This window comes from Topomyia yanbarensis, chromosome 1 (assembly GCF_030247195.1).
Source record: "Topomyia yanbarensis strain Yona2022 chromosome 1, ASM3024719v1, whole genome shotgun sequence".
NCBI lineage: Eukaryota > Metazoa > Arthropoda > Insecta > Diptera > Culicidae > Topomyia > Topomyia yanbarensis.
In genome coordinates this window covers 169420651-169434519 of record NC_080670.1, presented here as the reverse complement: position 1 = coordinate 169434519, position 13869 = coordinate 169420651, and the positions used below count along the sequence as shown (strand labels likewise).

The 13869-nt window shown below is 45.7% G+C and overlaps 2 protein-coding genes across 7 annotated transcripts in view; one reads left to right on the top strand and one right to left on the bottom strand.

Moving 5' to 3' along the window:
* The first annotated feature begins 772 nt into the window (after positions 1-772).
* Positions 773-2495, top strand: LOC131680784 (prostaglandin reductase 1-like). Its single transcript, XM_058961498.1, has 3 exons — positions 773-868; positions 936-1079; positions 1505-2495. Exons 1-3 carry the CDS (start codon positions 856-858, stop codon positions 2389-2391), a joined length of 1044 nt encoding a protein of 347 aa, XP_058817481.1. The 5' UTR covers positions 773-855; the 3' UTR covers positions 2392-2495.
* Positions 2473-13869, bottom strand: part of LOC131680733 (active breakpoint cluster region-related protein) — a 131101-nt gene continuing 119704 nt past the window's right edge. For 4 of the 6 annotated variants that reach the window (XM_058961444.1, XM_058961457.1, XM_058961465.1 and 1 more), the window contains exons 4-12: positions 6825-7305; positions 6444-6760; positions 6250-6388; positions 5567-6178; positions 5006-5509; positions 4564-4950; positions 4332-4501; positions 3882-4271; positions 2473-3811 (exon numbers count right to left, since the gene is read on the bottom strand). In XM_058961444.1, coding sequence (XP_058817427.1) covers positions 3628-3811; positions 3882-4271; positions 4332-4501; positions 4564-4950; positions 5006-5509; positions 5567-6178; positions 6250-6388; positions 6444-6760; positions 6825-7305 — 3184 coding nt within the window. In that variant the 3' untranslated portion in view covers positions 2473-3627. Of the gene's footprint in view, positions 3812-3881; positions 4272-4327; positions 4502-4563; positions 4951-5005; positions 5510-5566; positions 6179-6249; positions 6389-6443; positions 6761-6824; positions 7306-13869 lie in introns of those variants that run through there. The other 2 variants (XM_058961452.1, XM_058961477.1) reach the window with 2 other exon arrangements.

The window sequence follows — 13869 nt, the reverse complement described above, 5'->3', positions numbered from 1 at the left end:
TGACGCAAAAACGTGAAATCGATAGATTTCTGAATGACACGTAACCCCAGATAGTGCAGTAAGACATTTTCAATGGCAAAAGGATATGCGCCACATTCGCAATCATCGAGCTTTTCGCATATCATTGTATATGAGGCTCACGAATATGTGTAGTTTGATCTACAGGAACAAAGGGTAAGACAGGCCCACTTAGAATTTTGGTTATTTCTGTTTATTACATAATTTATTAACACCTAAACTGTTACAAATAAAAACTTAACCCTTAAAAAGGCGCAAAAATTTACCCCGCTTTACCAAAGATTCAGCGTTAGCGTCATGGAACCTTCCGTGACGCCAGTTTACATTCATGGTTACTAGTTTTATTATTTTTGTCTTCGAGAGTTTGTGTATAAAGTGTCTGTAGGTGATACTATAATTTTAAGCATTTTTTGGACCAAAAGGTGACCTTCTTCATCTCCGGATATGAACCCACTCGAATTTTCAATGTGGAGTATTATTGCGAGAGTCATCAATGCTAAACAAAAACGGAATAAGGATGCTCTAATAACTGACATTGAAAAAGCATATGGGACAATATTCCAGAAGAAACAGTGCATGTCAGCTATTCCAGTGTCAGTGATGGAAAATCTTTAGGGGATAGTTTCATGGAGTCACCCTTGCACATTACTTATGTATAACTTTTAAAAGTAAATTGTCGTTGGTCGGTTTTACTCCTAGTTCCCCTAACACAATCGCAATTTGTATACCTATACGTGTATTTATATGTAATGTAATAATGATAACGGCGCCGACAGATATTATTCTTAGTTATCTCATACCTCGTAACCGGCTGGACTGGTACGGACGTCAACCAAAATGAACATGCTTAGTGAGTATTTTTGTACGTAAATGTATCTAAATCATTTGTTTTTTTTTAAACCGTATTTTTTTTGCAGAACAAATAATTGCGTCTCGGCGCTACTATGGATCGTCGGTGCAAGTCGCTCAAAAGTGGGTTTATGCGAAGGCGTTCCAAGGAGAACCGAACCAGCATAACTTCAAATTGGAGAAAGAAGATTTACCGGCACTGAAAGACGGAGGTATGTACTTTAATGGTTGAGTTAATTTTAGGAATGTTACTTTGGGTTGTGCGACACATTATTTTGGTAGGTATTTAAGAGACTCGGGTACGATGCGAAGGTGACAACGGAACGGCATTTCCAGAAGCAACAACACTACTTATAATCGCAAGGCAGTCCCATGTAGATAGGGAATCCCATAGAACATGGGACTGACTTACGATTATGGGCAGTACACTACTTATAATCGTAAGCCAATCCACTGTAGATAGGAGATGTAGAACATGGGACGCATATCCGATTATGGAACGTGTAATGAAGAGAAATGAAGTAAAAATTTCACATTAACGGAAGACCCAAGAAGGGACAAAATGTTTTGAATGCTATCAATTTCGTGACTGTTAGTAGATTCAACAAAAAAGAACTAAGAATTTTCTTTTTGACAGAATTTCTCGCCGAAGCCAAATACATCAGTGTCGACCCGTACATGCGCCCTTACATGATGGCCTATCCGGAAGGATCACTCATGATCGGTGGTCAGGTGTGCAAAGTGTTGGACAGTAAAAATGCATCATTTCCGGTCGGTGCTTCCATATTCGGTCAGTTTGGCTGGCGTACACACACTGTTTGCAATCCCAGCAAACAGCAAAGTGATAAACCGTACGTATTACCAGATTTTGGTTCGTTGCCCACCAGCTTGGGCCTGGGAGTTCTGGGTATGCCGGGGAATACAGCATACTTCGGACTACTGGAAGTGTGTAAGCCCAAGAAGGGAGAGACGGTTGTTGTTAGCGGTGCGGCCGGAGCGGTGGGCAGCCTCGTTGGTCAAATTGCCAAGATCAAAGGGTGTCGGGCGGTTGGAATCGCAGGGTCAGACGCTAAGTGCCAGTGGTTGAGAAACCTTGGGTTCGACGAGGCGATCAATTACAAGACGACGAGTAATATTTTTGCGGACTTGAAAAAAGCGGCCCCCGATGGAATAGATGTGTACTTTGACAATGTTGGCGGTCGAACCTCGGAGGCGGCGATCAAGTTGATGAATTTGTACGGCCGCATTGCCGTGTGTGGAACGATTTCGAACTATAACACATCGATCGAGAAAGTGACGGATCCGTTGAGAATTATGGTTTTCAAGCAATTGAAGATGGAAGGGTTCGTTGTCTGGCGATGGAACGATCGTTGGTTGGAAGGAATTATGGCAAATCTGCAGTGGATCCAGGAGGGTAAATTGAAGTGGCAGGAAACGGTTACGGAGGGATTCGAGAACGTGCCGGGTGCGTTTATGGATATGCTGAAGGGCGGAAACACTGGGAAGGCTGTGGTGAAAGTTTAGTTGGTACTTTAAAATAAATGTGTATTGATACTAAATCTGTAGATTGGATTTCTTTCAAAACTATTTTACCGCGAAACGCGATTTTCTAAATTCACAATACGAAAGATTGTTTTATTGTTTTTTTTTTAAATTTAAAGAGAAAATCCTACAAGATAAATTCAGCAATATACTGTGTTGTCTTAAGCGACGACAGTCCAATACGTTTTCTTTGCATGCAAAAATACCAGTACAGTGTATGTTGATGTTTGCGAAAAAAAATTCCGATAAACATTTCTTTTATCATAATAATCAATCATGCTGTATAAAGTATGCATACAATAAGTTGTAATGTGTGTGTGTCATTATTTGTTTTGGCTGTTGTTCTCAGAAGATGTTTGATTGTATATTCATCGCTAAGTCTATAAGAGTACACGTTATCGGTCCTGACTATAACGCTCAAATGTATTTCAATGATAACTCAATTTGTATTAGTAAATTGCAATAATCAATACACATTGTTAAATATATTGTACATATAACGATAGTCTAATGCGAATGTACTTATTTGCGCAAACACTTCTATTAAACACCTCTCGAAAATTACGAACACTATCGAATAACATATCCGTTCGACAGCCTTGAAGACTGTCGAATAACTGCCAAAAAACCGTGACTTTTGTTCGCTTTCTAAAACTATTAGTGAACCAATAATATATACACAGGGGAAGCAAATTTACAAATATAAACTACGTCGATACGAAAAGTTGAAAATGACTAATTTTTTTGTTATGAACTAACGAAGTTTATTTCAGAAATAAACGGTGCCACAAGTGTATCTACATAGGTAAATCAAAATATATAATGCTTTAGTAGAGGAAAGGTGGGTGTCCTTCGCGAGGGAAGCATTTTATGAACATGTTTCCTTTTGTATTGTTTTCTATTGTCAGGATTTATGAAATATATTGTTACTTTCAGCGCTTGACAGACAAGCTAAGAGGTTTTCATTGCAATAAAAACTGGATTTGCTATTGAATTATAGCAATTTGAATCAAAACTCTCTAAAAAATCAGATTCCCCTTTGATGAATCACGAGTACGCGCTATACCAATATTTGTCACCGATTTCCTCGGCATACAATGCGTATTACTTTTGAACGCTTTTACTCGTATTGTATACGAATACTGCTGGTACTATATGGTTCTACAAAATGTGAATGCTTTTTAACATACCCTCATTGTTCCAGTTCAAAGTCTAGGTTCATTTCAGTCGGGCTTGTAGGAAGCTGTACAGGATCCCGGCTTGCGTCATTACATCTGCCGTGCTGGATTCCAGTAGGTCCTTCTGTTTAACGGCAGTTGGGCCAGGCCTCAGTAAGGTTGGACCGAACACCATCGCCAAGTTGTGAAGAGACATTTTGTTTTCAATTTCCTGCTGGTGGACTCTGTGAAAAAACAACCCGGTTGCCATTAAGGTGGTGTAATGAAATGGTAAACTCTGTCAAGGGAAATTACCTCATCAAATGATCCAACAGCAAACTGATGGTGGCTTTGTTCGATTGGGGCAGCTCCATGAAAATCTTGTGCAGTGCCTCGATTCGTGATGCTTCGTTTAGGTTGGAGTGTCGGTTGAAGGTCTCGAAAAGTTTTGGATAATACTGATCGGTAAACAGAGCCTCCGGTAGATCTCGCAGGTACGACTTGAGAATACCGGTCACTGAGTGTATATCCACCTCTTTGAGCAATTGTTCCGCTTCGTAGGCATTCGTTTCGAACGATTTCTTCAGCTTGGCAACATCCGATGCGGATCCCGATACTCGATAGATACCGACCTCAGACATGCCACGCCGCTCGACTTCCCGAACGCAGGCGCTCACGATGAATGGAATGTCACGTTTCTCGCGTCTGAAAAAAAGAAGTGTCTGGTCGTATCAATAATGTTGCGAAAATGGCGACGCTATTTACTTGATAACTTGCTGCAGTTTAGCTCCGAACAGTGCCCCTGGTTTGGACGTTGGAACCCGTCGCAAGGTCACTTCACCCGGAACAAATCGAATCACTGTACTAAGCGTTAGTGTTTCGGACAATTTCAGTAGCTTGTTGACAGGTGCTTCTTGGAGCCATTGGCGACTCAGCTGAAATTTATATATATTTTTTAAATATTTTAATTGGACTACCACACGAAATGTTTCCTAACCTTCAAAATTTGCTTCGCCCTCAAAATAGGCCTCTGCACGTCATCCTGATACAGCAGTATCCGCAGGTTTTGACTTCCCTCGAGTTCCAGCACAAACGATTCGTTCCAGTTGGGCGTGGCGCTTCGGCAAACCAGTTTCGTTTTTGCCTTCCGGAAATAATGTCCGTACGAATCGATTTCCACACAAATGAACAGATCGCACGGTTGCTCGAAACCACCCAAACCTTGAATGGTGAGGTGAAGATCGCCAACCAGAAGGCTCTCGTCGCGTGCGTTCCGCATCAGATAGGAACCCATCTCGGTTTTGATTAGTGCCTGACAGGCGGTTATCCATGCCTGCAGGTCGTAGATCTGGACCGGTACCTGGCCCGGCAGGTTGCATGATTGCTATGGGAAGAAAAAGTTACTGTTGAACAACAAACTGCTCCCCCCAGTCACCTACCTGTAGCGTAAGAATCGACTCGATCCACTGCGTCCGTTCGAAATCCGAGCTGAGAAAGAAGGTCATCGTCTTTCCGCTTGCCTTGTTTCCAATCTTGAACACCAGATTTGGTGATGCCAGTACCAGCTGGGCTTCCAAATCGGCCAACTTCTTCTTATGCTTGTCACCGGCCCGCGACCCACTGCTACGCTGCTTTTTCTCATCCTTTTCATCCAGCATAATCTGATCCCGTACGGTACAGGCTTGGGATTTGAGGTGCACAATGTTGATCGGGCTCGTTTCCTTCGGGTCGTTAACCGATTCCTCGCAGATGACAATATCTCGCAACGGAATAAACCACTTGAGCTCGAACTCGAAACCATTGCGGTCCCTTCCGGCTGCTTTGTATTTGGCACAGGCGATTACGTCATTGAACAAAAACAGGTGCCGAAGTTTGCGGTGCCCATCCGCTAACTCTACTATGAAAGAGTTTTTCACCAACCGCCGGAGGGCTTTATCGTCGCTCTAAAATTAAATTGAAATATTAATACTAAATCGTCCAACGAAATTTAAAACACATACCGGAAACATAGATTTGGTTTGTACCACATTAAATTCCGACAGGAAATTACGAATCGATTTGGTCGCCTGTCGTAGCGCATGATAGTCCGGATGTTGCTCCGGCGTCTGAGCCAATAAATCCTCCAACACTAGAGCGTTCTTTTGTACCCGGGCAACCGGTTTGTGAAGCAGTTCTTCTAGCGAAAGTGATTGTTCGTTCTGATTCTTAAATACTATGTTGGAAACAATTTCCTTAAACTGTTGACTGTGGGTACTACACTTTTTCACCGTATCGATCGCCCGCCCGTAGTTGTGAAGAAACGCACCGTACAGGTGTATGTGAGCCGCCAACCGGCGGAATACTTCACCGACGCACAGTTCGTCGCCCTCGGGAAGGGATTGCTGTTTCGCCCTCAGTTCGTTCAGGAAATCCGAATGCACTTCGTGCAGTTCCTCGATCTTATAAAATATCGTCTGAAATTCTTCTTCAGATATCACAGGTTGCGACGTGGTCAACGTGGCCCGTATAGCCTTCATGTATTGCTTCATCTTGTTCAGACACTCGACATACAGTGTTTCGCTGGTGATAATACTGGTCACGATGTGTCGAATTATCGTGTTGCGGTTGGCGTTCTGAAAGAGGAACAGTGACAGCATAAATACGAATCGAGTGTGGATAGCGCAGATGAGAGGGGGCTACTTACAGAAATCTTTCGGAAAATTCCATGTCCCTGCTGACCAGAATCGGTTTCATTGGAGATTGCACGCATAAGCACCGGCGGTCCTCCGTCCGCTTCCCCGTCACTGTCGATTGAGCTGCTCCGGTGTTCAAGGTTCTGACTGCTGTAATGATTGCACACGTGTATTTTGATACTTGTACTAGTTCGCAAAAACTCACTGTATAAAATAGTCGATATTAACGTAGTTGGAACTTCGTCCCGGAGATTCTGGCTCCAGCTGCACGCTCGTCTGGCTACTGTTGTGACTTCGCGGGTGAGACACAGGCAAAGGCAGCGTACTGCCAGCCGTTGAGATATCGTCTCGACTAGAAGTGGAACCGGTACCGGTACCACCGGCCTGAATGTACACATAGTCCCCTTCTCCATTCTCCAGTGGAACCGTGTCGTAGTAATGTTCTTGTTCGGCTTGTGCCACGCCGGTGCCTAATCTCATACTATCCGAGCTGAGAGAAGAGATGGACTCGTAGCTTTTTATCTGAAATTAAAAAAATCATAAACTTGTTTTCATTTCACCCAGAGAAAACCAACCAAACACTTACCCTCTCCGAAATGACTCCCATTCCGCCACCTGTCGACGCCAGCGATTCCTTCGACCCCACCGATTGTAGGCTGTCGTTCGCTCGATGGCTACTCTTATCCAAACTTCCGGTGGGACTCTCGCTGCTGCCCGTGGTGTGAGCCAACTTGCCCAAACTGCCGGTCGGTGAAGCTCCAACGTTTTTCCCCAGCGATCCAGTAGGGCTATCGGTGCTCGATTTCGACTTAAGACTATCGGATTTTGGTAGTTTCTTGCCAAACTCCTCCACCAGTTCGCTTGCCTTCGAGGATCGTGAGCCTAGTTTGACGTCCAGCGAATCCGACGATTTCTGACGGTAGATTTCCGACGGTTTGAGGTTTCGTTCCAGGGAGCTGTCTGGGGTACCATCGGATGATTGATCCCGTCGCAGGTTGTGCATTGCCGCGGCCGGTATGACGGGAGGTTCCACCGGTGCCGCTCGGCGGGGGTATTTGGGTGGTGGTCTGAAAGGAGTGAGAGGAATAGTAGAGGTTGATTATATGGTCAACACCTATTTTTCTAAATTTTTATAATCATTCTGTTCCGTCTCCCGCCAGAAGCAGTGAAAAGCGGGCCTTATACGTTCAATATTTTTGTCAATACTTGAGTGTATTGACAAAAGTATTGTACGTGTAATGGAAAAAAAATTATTGACGATGTGGATTTCAAACGGGACTGAAATATTGTAACAATATCGTCAATACTGGTATTGACGAAAATATTGAACGTGTAAGGGCCGCTAAAGGCGAGTGCGACTCGAGTAAGCAAGAGAAAGATCATCGGCTAACGAGTGTAATGTTCACCTCTTTCATTCGATACATTTAACCGACACCGAAACCGTACGTCTGTTCAACCATTCGTTTTATTTGCTCAACCCAAAAACCGCCACGAGCGATAGTTTAGTTTAGTTTAAACCAGCCGAAGCGCAACATCAATGCTAAATAAATAAGTGTGAGAGTAGCTGTCCGTGTTTGCCTTTCCGACCCCTCCTGTAGGAAGAATTTTTATACAGTCCGCTGCATTGTCGACCCATTCCGTTTGGGCTCGAACATCTGGTCCGTTCCGAACCGGATCTGAAGTAGATACCAGTGACGATCCTGCCTGGATCGAACCGCTGACCGTCCGCGTCATCGGCATTTTTCGTGTGTGAGTGAAAAAGAAGCACGAGACAAGCTACTCCGAAAACTGAAACAGAAAACTGCTCCCGTTGCTGTGGATAGCAAAAGCAAATAAAGTCGACGAGAGTGATCGGAAAAATTTCGTGCGCGTTTGAACAAAAAAAGTACGTGCACCGTGCAAGTTTGAGCATGTTCGTGCGTGTTCGCGACGAGAAACAATCCTAAAACGTTTTCGAAAGTGCACGTTTGTTGAATAAAAAAAAGTGCGGAAAAAGGAAAAGAACAGTGGTAAATGCCGGTGGTACAGTCACAGCAAAATAACGAAAACGAGAGCGTTGACCAACAGCACCAAGAGCTCGCATCCGTTGCCAGTTCAACCGAATCATTTCACGGATTTGACGAGTGGGAAGCAAGAATGTATGAATTATCGAAGAAAGAATATGAGAAGGCAATTCGGCAGCGCAATCAAGTGAAAATGAAGTTAGTGAGGATTAAACGCACACTGGTCAGCAATCAATCCATTGGTTTAGCGCAACTTAATGTGCTTTCCAAGGGCCTGTCGTCTACATATACCGAATACAGCCAACTTCACACTAAAATAGTGGGACTGGTACCGGATGAAGCACTCGAGGAACAAGAACTAGAGTACGCGGATTACGAAAATCTACACTATGGTGTATCCAATGTGATCGAAGAGCTAATATTGGCGGCAAAAGCTGCTGACATCCCGCTTCCTCCAGACAGTCCAACCGCTCCACAAGTGGTCATTCAACAACAGCCCTTAAAAGCACCGATTCCAACGTTCGATGGAAATTACGCCGCATGGCCCAAGTTTAAGGCCATATTCCAAGATCTGATGGCTAATTCGGGGGATAGTGACGCTATCAAACTCTATCACCTCGATAAAGCGCTGCTAGGTGAAGCAGCTGGCGTGCTGGATACCAAGGTTCTAAGTGAGGGTGACTACGACCACGCTTGGGATATTTTGACGGACCGCTACGAGAACCAACGAGTTATCGTGGAATCCCATATCTGTGGTTTGTTGACACTGAAGAAGATGACAGCAGAATCCCATAAAGAACTACGAGCACTTCTGAGTGAAGCAACCCGCCACGTCGAAAGCCTCCGCTACCTCGAACAGGAAATGACTGGTGTTTCGGAACACATGATTGTGTATTTGATTATCTCAGCGCTTGACAAATCAACTAGAAAATCCTGGGAAGGAACCCAAAAGAAAGGTCAACTTCCCAAGTATATACAGACCATCGAATTTCTAAAGTCCAGGTGCCAGATCTTGGAAAACTGTGATGCAGCCTTCCATACAGTTAACCCTACAGGGTAGAAGCCAAAACAGTTCCAGCAACTTCCGAAGAATGTTCCACAGAAGAGTCATACAGTTTCCACCAATATGACGCAAGCATGCGAAATTTGTGGTGGCGCTCATCGAAATATCCAGTGTACAGCATTAAACAATCTGAACCTTTCCCAGAAGAACGAAAGAATTAGAGCCGCAGGTGTTTGCTTTAACTGCTTGCGTAAAGGGCACCGCTGCAGAGATTGTCCCTCTGATAAGTCGTGCCGCAAGTGCCATCGTCGACATCATACGCTGCTCCACGACGATGGGGCACCTAGCCAAGATACGAAAACGAATGTAACCCTTCCCGCGGAGTCAGTGACAAATCCACCAGCGATGTTGGCTGCTCCGATTCTACCCATGATGGAGCAGAAGAATACTTCCACCGTGGACCCACCTGTGTCCACCATCTGCTCGTCTAACTTCGCCCAGTCCACGAAGACGGTACTGTTGCTTACCGCAGTGGTGCATGTATTCGATAAAAAGAACCGACGCTTTACATGCCGCGTCCTATTGGACAGTGGTTCCCAGGTGAATTTTGTGACAGAAGAGTTAACCAATCGCCTGGCCTTGCCGAAAAAACCTGAGAATGTTCCGATTACTGGTGTCAACGCCTTGCGCACCCTCGCGCGTAGCAAGGTTACACTGAAGATTCAGTCCCGAGTATCTAATTTTAACGCCAGTCTCGAGTGCCTGGTAACGCCGAAGGTGACAGGTACGATCCCATCGTCTAAGATCAACATCGAACATTGGGACCTCCCCTGTGGAGTGGTTCTTGCTGATCCCGAATTCCACACGCCAGATAAGGTGGACTTACTGATCGGTGCAGAGCTGTTCTTTGACATATTGAAGCCGAGTCAGCTCAGTCTGGCGGATGACCTTCCGCTGTTGCGAGATACACATTTCGGATGGATCGTGTCTGGTGTTGTCATCGAACCCCAAATTGTCAACGTGTCTATTCAACAAGCCAACCATGCCACCATTGACGACATTCAGCGGATGATGCACCAGTTCTGGCAAATCGAAGAAGTGCCGGACGTCCCCAAACTTTCGACTGAAGAGTTAGCATGCGAAGCACATTTTCTTTCCACATACGAACGAGATGTTAGCGGAAGATTCATCGTTAAGCTACCGTTTAAGGAAAACTTCAACCAACTGAACGATTGCCGCACTCTAGCTCTTAAGAGATTTTTGATGCTAGAAAAGCGACTCATCCGCAACCCAGAACTACAAGAGCAGTATGTGGAGTTCCTACAGGAGTATGAAGCGCTTGGACACTGCCACGAGGTCTTTGAATCCGACGATCCACCGAACCAACTTGCATACTACATGCCCCACCACGCGGTGCTGCGACCGTTAAGCTCGAGTACGAAATGTCGAGTCGTATTCGACGCTAGTGCAAAATCATCTCTAACCGAGCTGTCCCTAAACGAAGTGCTACAAGTTGGGCCCGTAGTACAAAATGATTTGTATTTCATCGTTCTGCGCTTCAGAAAATTTAAAATAGCGTTTTCTGGAGACGTATCTAAAATGTACCGCCAAGTACTTCACGCGAAGCAAGATCGACGATTCCTGCGAATTTTTTGGAGACCTCATCCATCACAACCGCTACGGGTTCTGGAATTGTGTACCGTCACCTATGGTACTGCATCGGCACCTTTCCTAGCGACGAGGTGTTTGGTGCAACTGGTAAAAGAAGACGGCGATGCCTTTCCAATTGCCGCTCGTATAGTGAAAGAAGAAACGTATATGGACGATGTACTTTCCGGAGCCGATTCGGTGGAGGAGGCCATCGAGGCTCAGCGGCAGCTGAAACAGCTCCTTGAAAAGGGAGGGTTCCCCATCCATAAGTGGTGCTCGAATTCACAACAATTTCTCGAGCAGATTCCAGCGGAAGACAGCGAGAAAAAGATGCCAATGGAAGAGCTAGGAGTGAACGAAGCTATTAAGGTGCTCGGTTTGTTTTGGGACCCGAGTGCTGATATGCTTTCCATAGCCAACCATCCGAAGTCGTCCGCTCCAACCGACAAACGAGTCACTAAGCGAGTGATATATTCGGAAATTGCGAAATTCTTCGACCCTCTTGGGCTTGTTTCACCAGTAATCGTATTGGCGAAGCTCTTGGCTCAGCGATTGTGGCAACTCAAGTCTGGCTGGGATGATCCGGTCGACGAAATGACAGCACAAAGGTGGCAAGAACTGCAAACATCACTATCCCATTTGCATCAAATCGCTATCCCAAGATGTGTAACATTCGGCGGAGTAATTGCGTTTGAACTGCACGGTTTCTCCGATTCCTCAACGGTGGCATACGGAGCCTGCGTCTACTTGAGAAGCCTGTTTGCTGATGGCTCAGTAAAGCTACGACTACTCATCAGCAAATCGAAACTGGCTCCTCTGCATGACCTTTCCATCCCTCGCAAAGAGTTATGTGCTGCTCTCCTACTCACCCGGTTGCTAGAAAGGGTTCTACCTGCCCTGGACATGACGTTCCGGGAAATTGTATTGTGGTGCGACAGTACGATTGTCCTGGCTTGGATAAGAAAGCCACATAATAAGTTAGAGTTGTTCGTGCGAAACCGAATCGCTGTGATCCAAAAGCATACGAGTGATTACAGATGGGAGTATGTCCGATCTCTGCAAAACCCAGCCGACATTGTTTCCCGCGGGCAGCTACCGGAAGTGCTAAAAAACAGTTACCTCTGGTGGAACGGCCCTGAATTTCTCCAAACGCTGGACTACGAGTTCGATTCCCCTGAGGTCGTCCCTGATGATCAATTGCCAGAGCTCAAGGGAATAATAGTCACCACAGCTTTAAGTATTGAACCGTTTCCATTCTTCTCCAGATTCAGTAGTTTTCGTACAATTCAACACATCATGGGTTACGTAGTACGATTCGCCGAAAATTGCCGGAAACGTCCGCCCCAACGTCAAACAAGTCGACATTTGACCATCTGCGAGTTGCGTCGTTCAACAGAAATCATCATACACGTTATTCAACACATTCATTTGGCGGACGAGATTAATCGAGTAATTGCAAAAAAAACATGTAAGAGTCTCGCAAACCTTCGTCCGATATACGCCAATGGCCTACTGCGAGTAGGAGGTCGTCTGGATCGTTCCCATTTACCATTTGAAAGCCGGCATCCCATCATCTTACCAGACAAGGATCCAGTGGTACGTTTACTGATTCGGCAAATGCATATCGAATTACTTCACGTCGGGCAGATTGGCCTGATGAACACAATGCGACAGCGATACTGGCTTCTAAACGCACGTTCTACAATCCGCATGATTACACGAAAGTGCGTACGATGCTTTCGAATCAACCCAACTAATACTAGCCAGTTAATGGGGAACTTGCCCGCAGCAAGAGTAGTGCCCTCACCACCGTTTGCCGTTACCGGTTTGGATTACGCTGGTCCCTTCCTCATCAAGCAAGGGGCACGACGTCCAGCTTTGATGAAAGCATACGTATGCGTCTACGTGTGCATGACTACAAAGGCCGTTCACCTGGAAGCTGTGTCCGACTTAACTACCGATGCCTTTTTGGCATCCCTAAAACGATTCATCGGCCGACGTGGAATGGTTCAACAATTACACTCGGACAATGGCACGAATTTTCGGGGAGCACACCACGAGCTGAATCAGTTATTCCAGCAATTTCACAACCAGCAAGCTGTGGAAGCCATCGGAGATTTTTGCCGCACCCGCGAGATCGAATGGCATTTCATTCCACCGGACGCACCAGAATTCGGTGGACTATGGGAGGCCGCGGTGAAGTGTACAAAAACACATCTGAAACGCATCGTCGGGAACGTTAAGTTATCGTTTGAAGAGTTAAGCACCGTCCTGGTTGAGATCGAAGCAGTACTGAACTCTCGACCGCTGTTCGCCATCTCCAACGATCCTGCAGACCCGCTGGTGATCACACCTGCTCACTATTTGATCGGCCGTCCACTTACTGCACTGGCCGAACCTTCTTTGGAAGATGTTAAAGCCAGTCGCTTGTCGCGATGGCAGCATCTCCAACTTATGCGGGAACATTTTTGGCGCGCCTGGAGTCGGGATTACTTGAATACGTTACAACCTCGAAAAAAGCACCTCCGAACTATGCCGAATATCCGGGAGGGCATGGTAGTCCTTCTCCACGATCGAAGTCAGCCTCCACTCAACTGGAAGATGGGTCGCATCACAGCAGTGTTTCCTGGCCCTGACGGGTTAGTCCGATCTGTCGTCGTGATTACGGATAGAACTACCCTTCGTCGTGCCATCAACAAGGTTTCGGTACTACCCATTGAAGACAACAGGCCCATCTCTAATCCAACTGCTCGTGATGAATGTTGAGAAGCCTCAACGGGGGGTGTATGTTCCGTCTCCCGCCAGAAGCAGTGAAAGGCGAGTGCGACTCGAGTAAGCAAGAGAAAGATCATCGGCTAACGAGTGTAATGTTCACCTCTTTCATTCGATACATTTAACCGACACCGAAACCGTACGTCTGTTCAACCATTCGTTTTATTTGCTCAACCCAAAAACCACCACGAGCGATAGTTTAG

Excerpts from the sequence above, each read along its gene's own strand:
- LOC131680784 (XM_058961498.1), top strand. Across the intron at positions 1,080-1,504 it reads ACCGGCACTGAAAGACGGAG|AATTTCTCGCCGAAGCCAAA; the intron begins GTATGTACTTTA and ends TCTTTTTGACAG.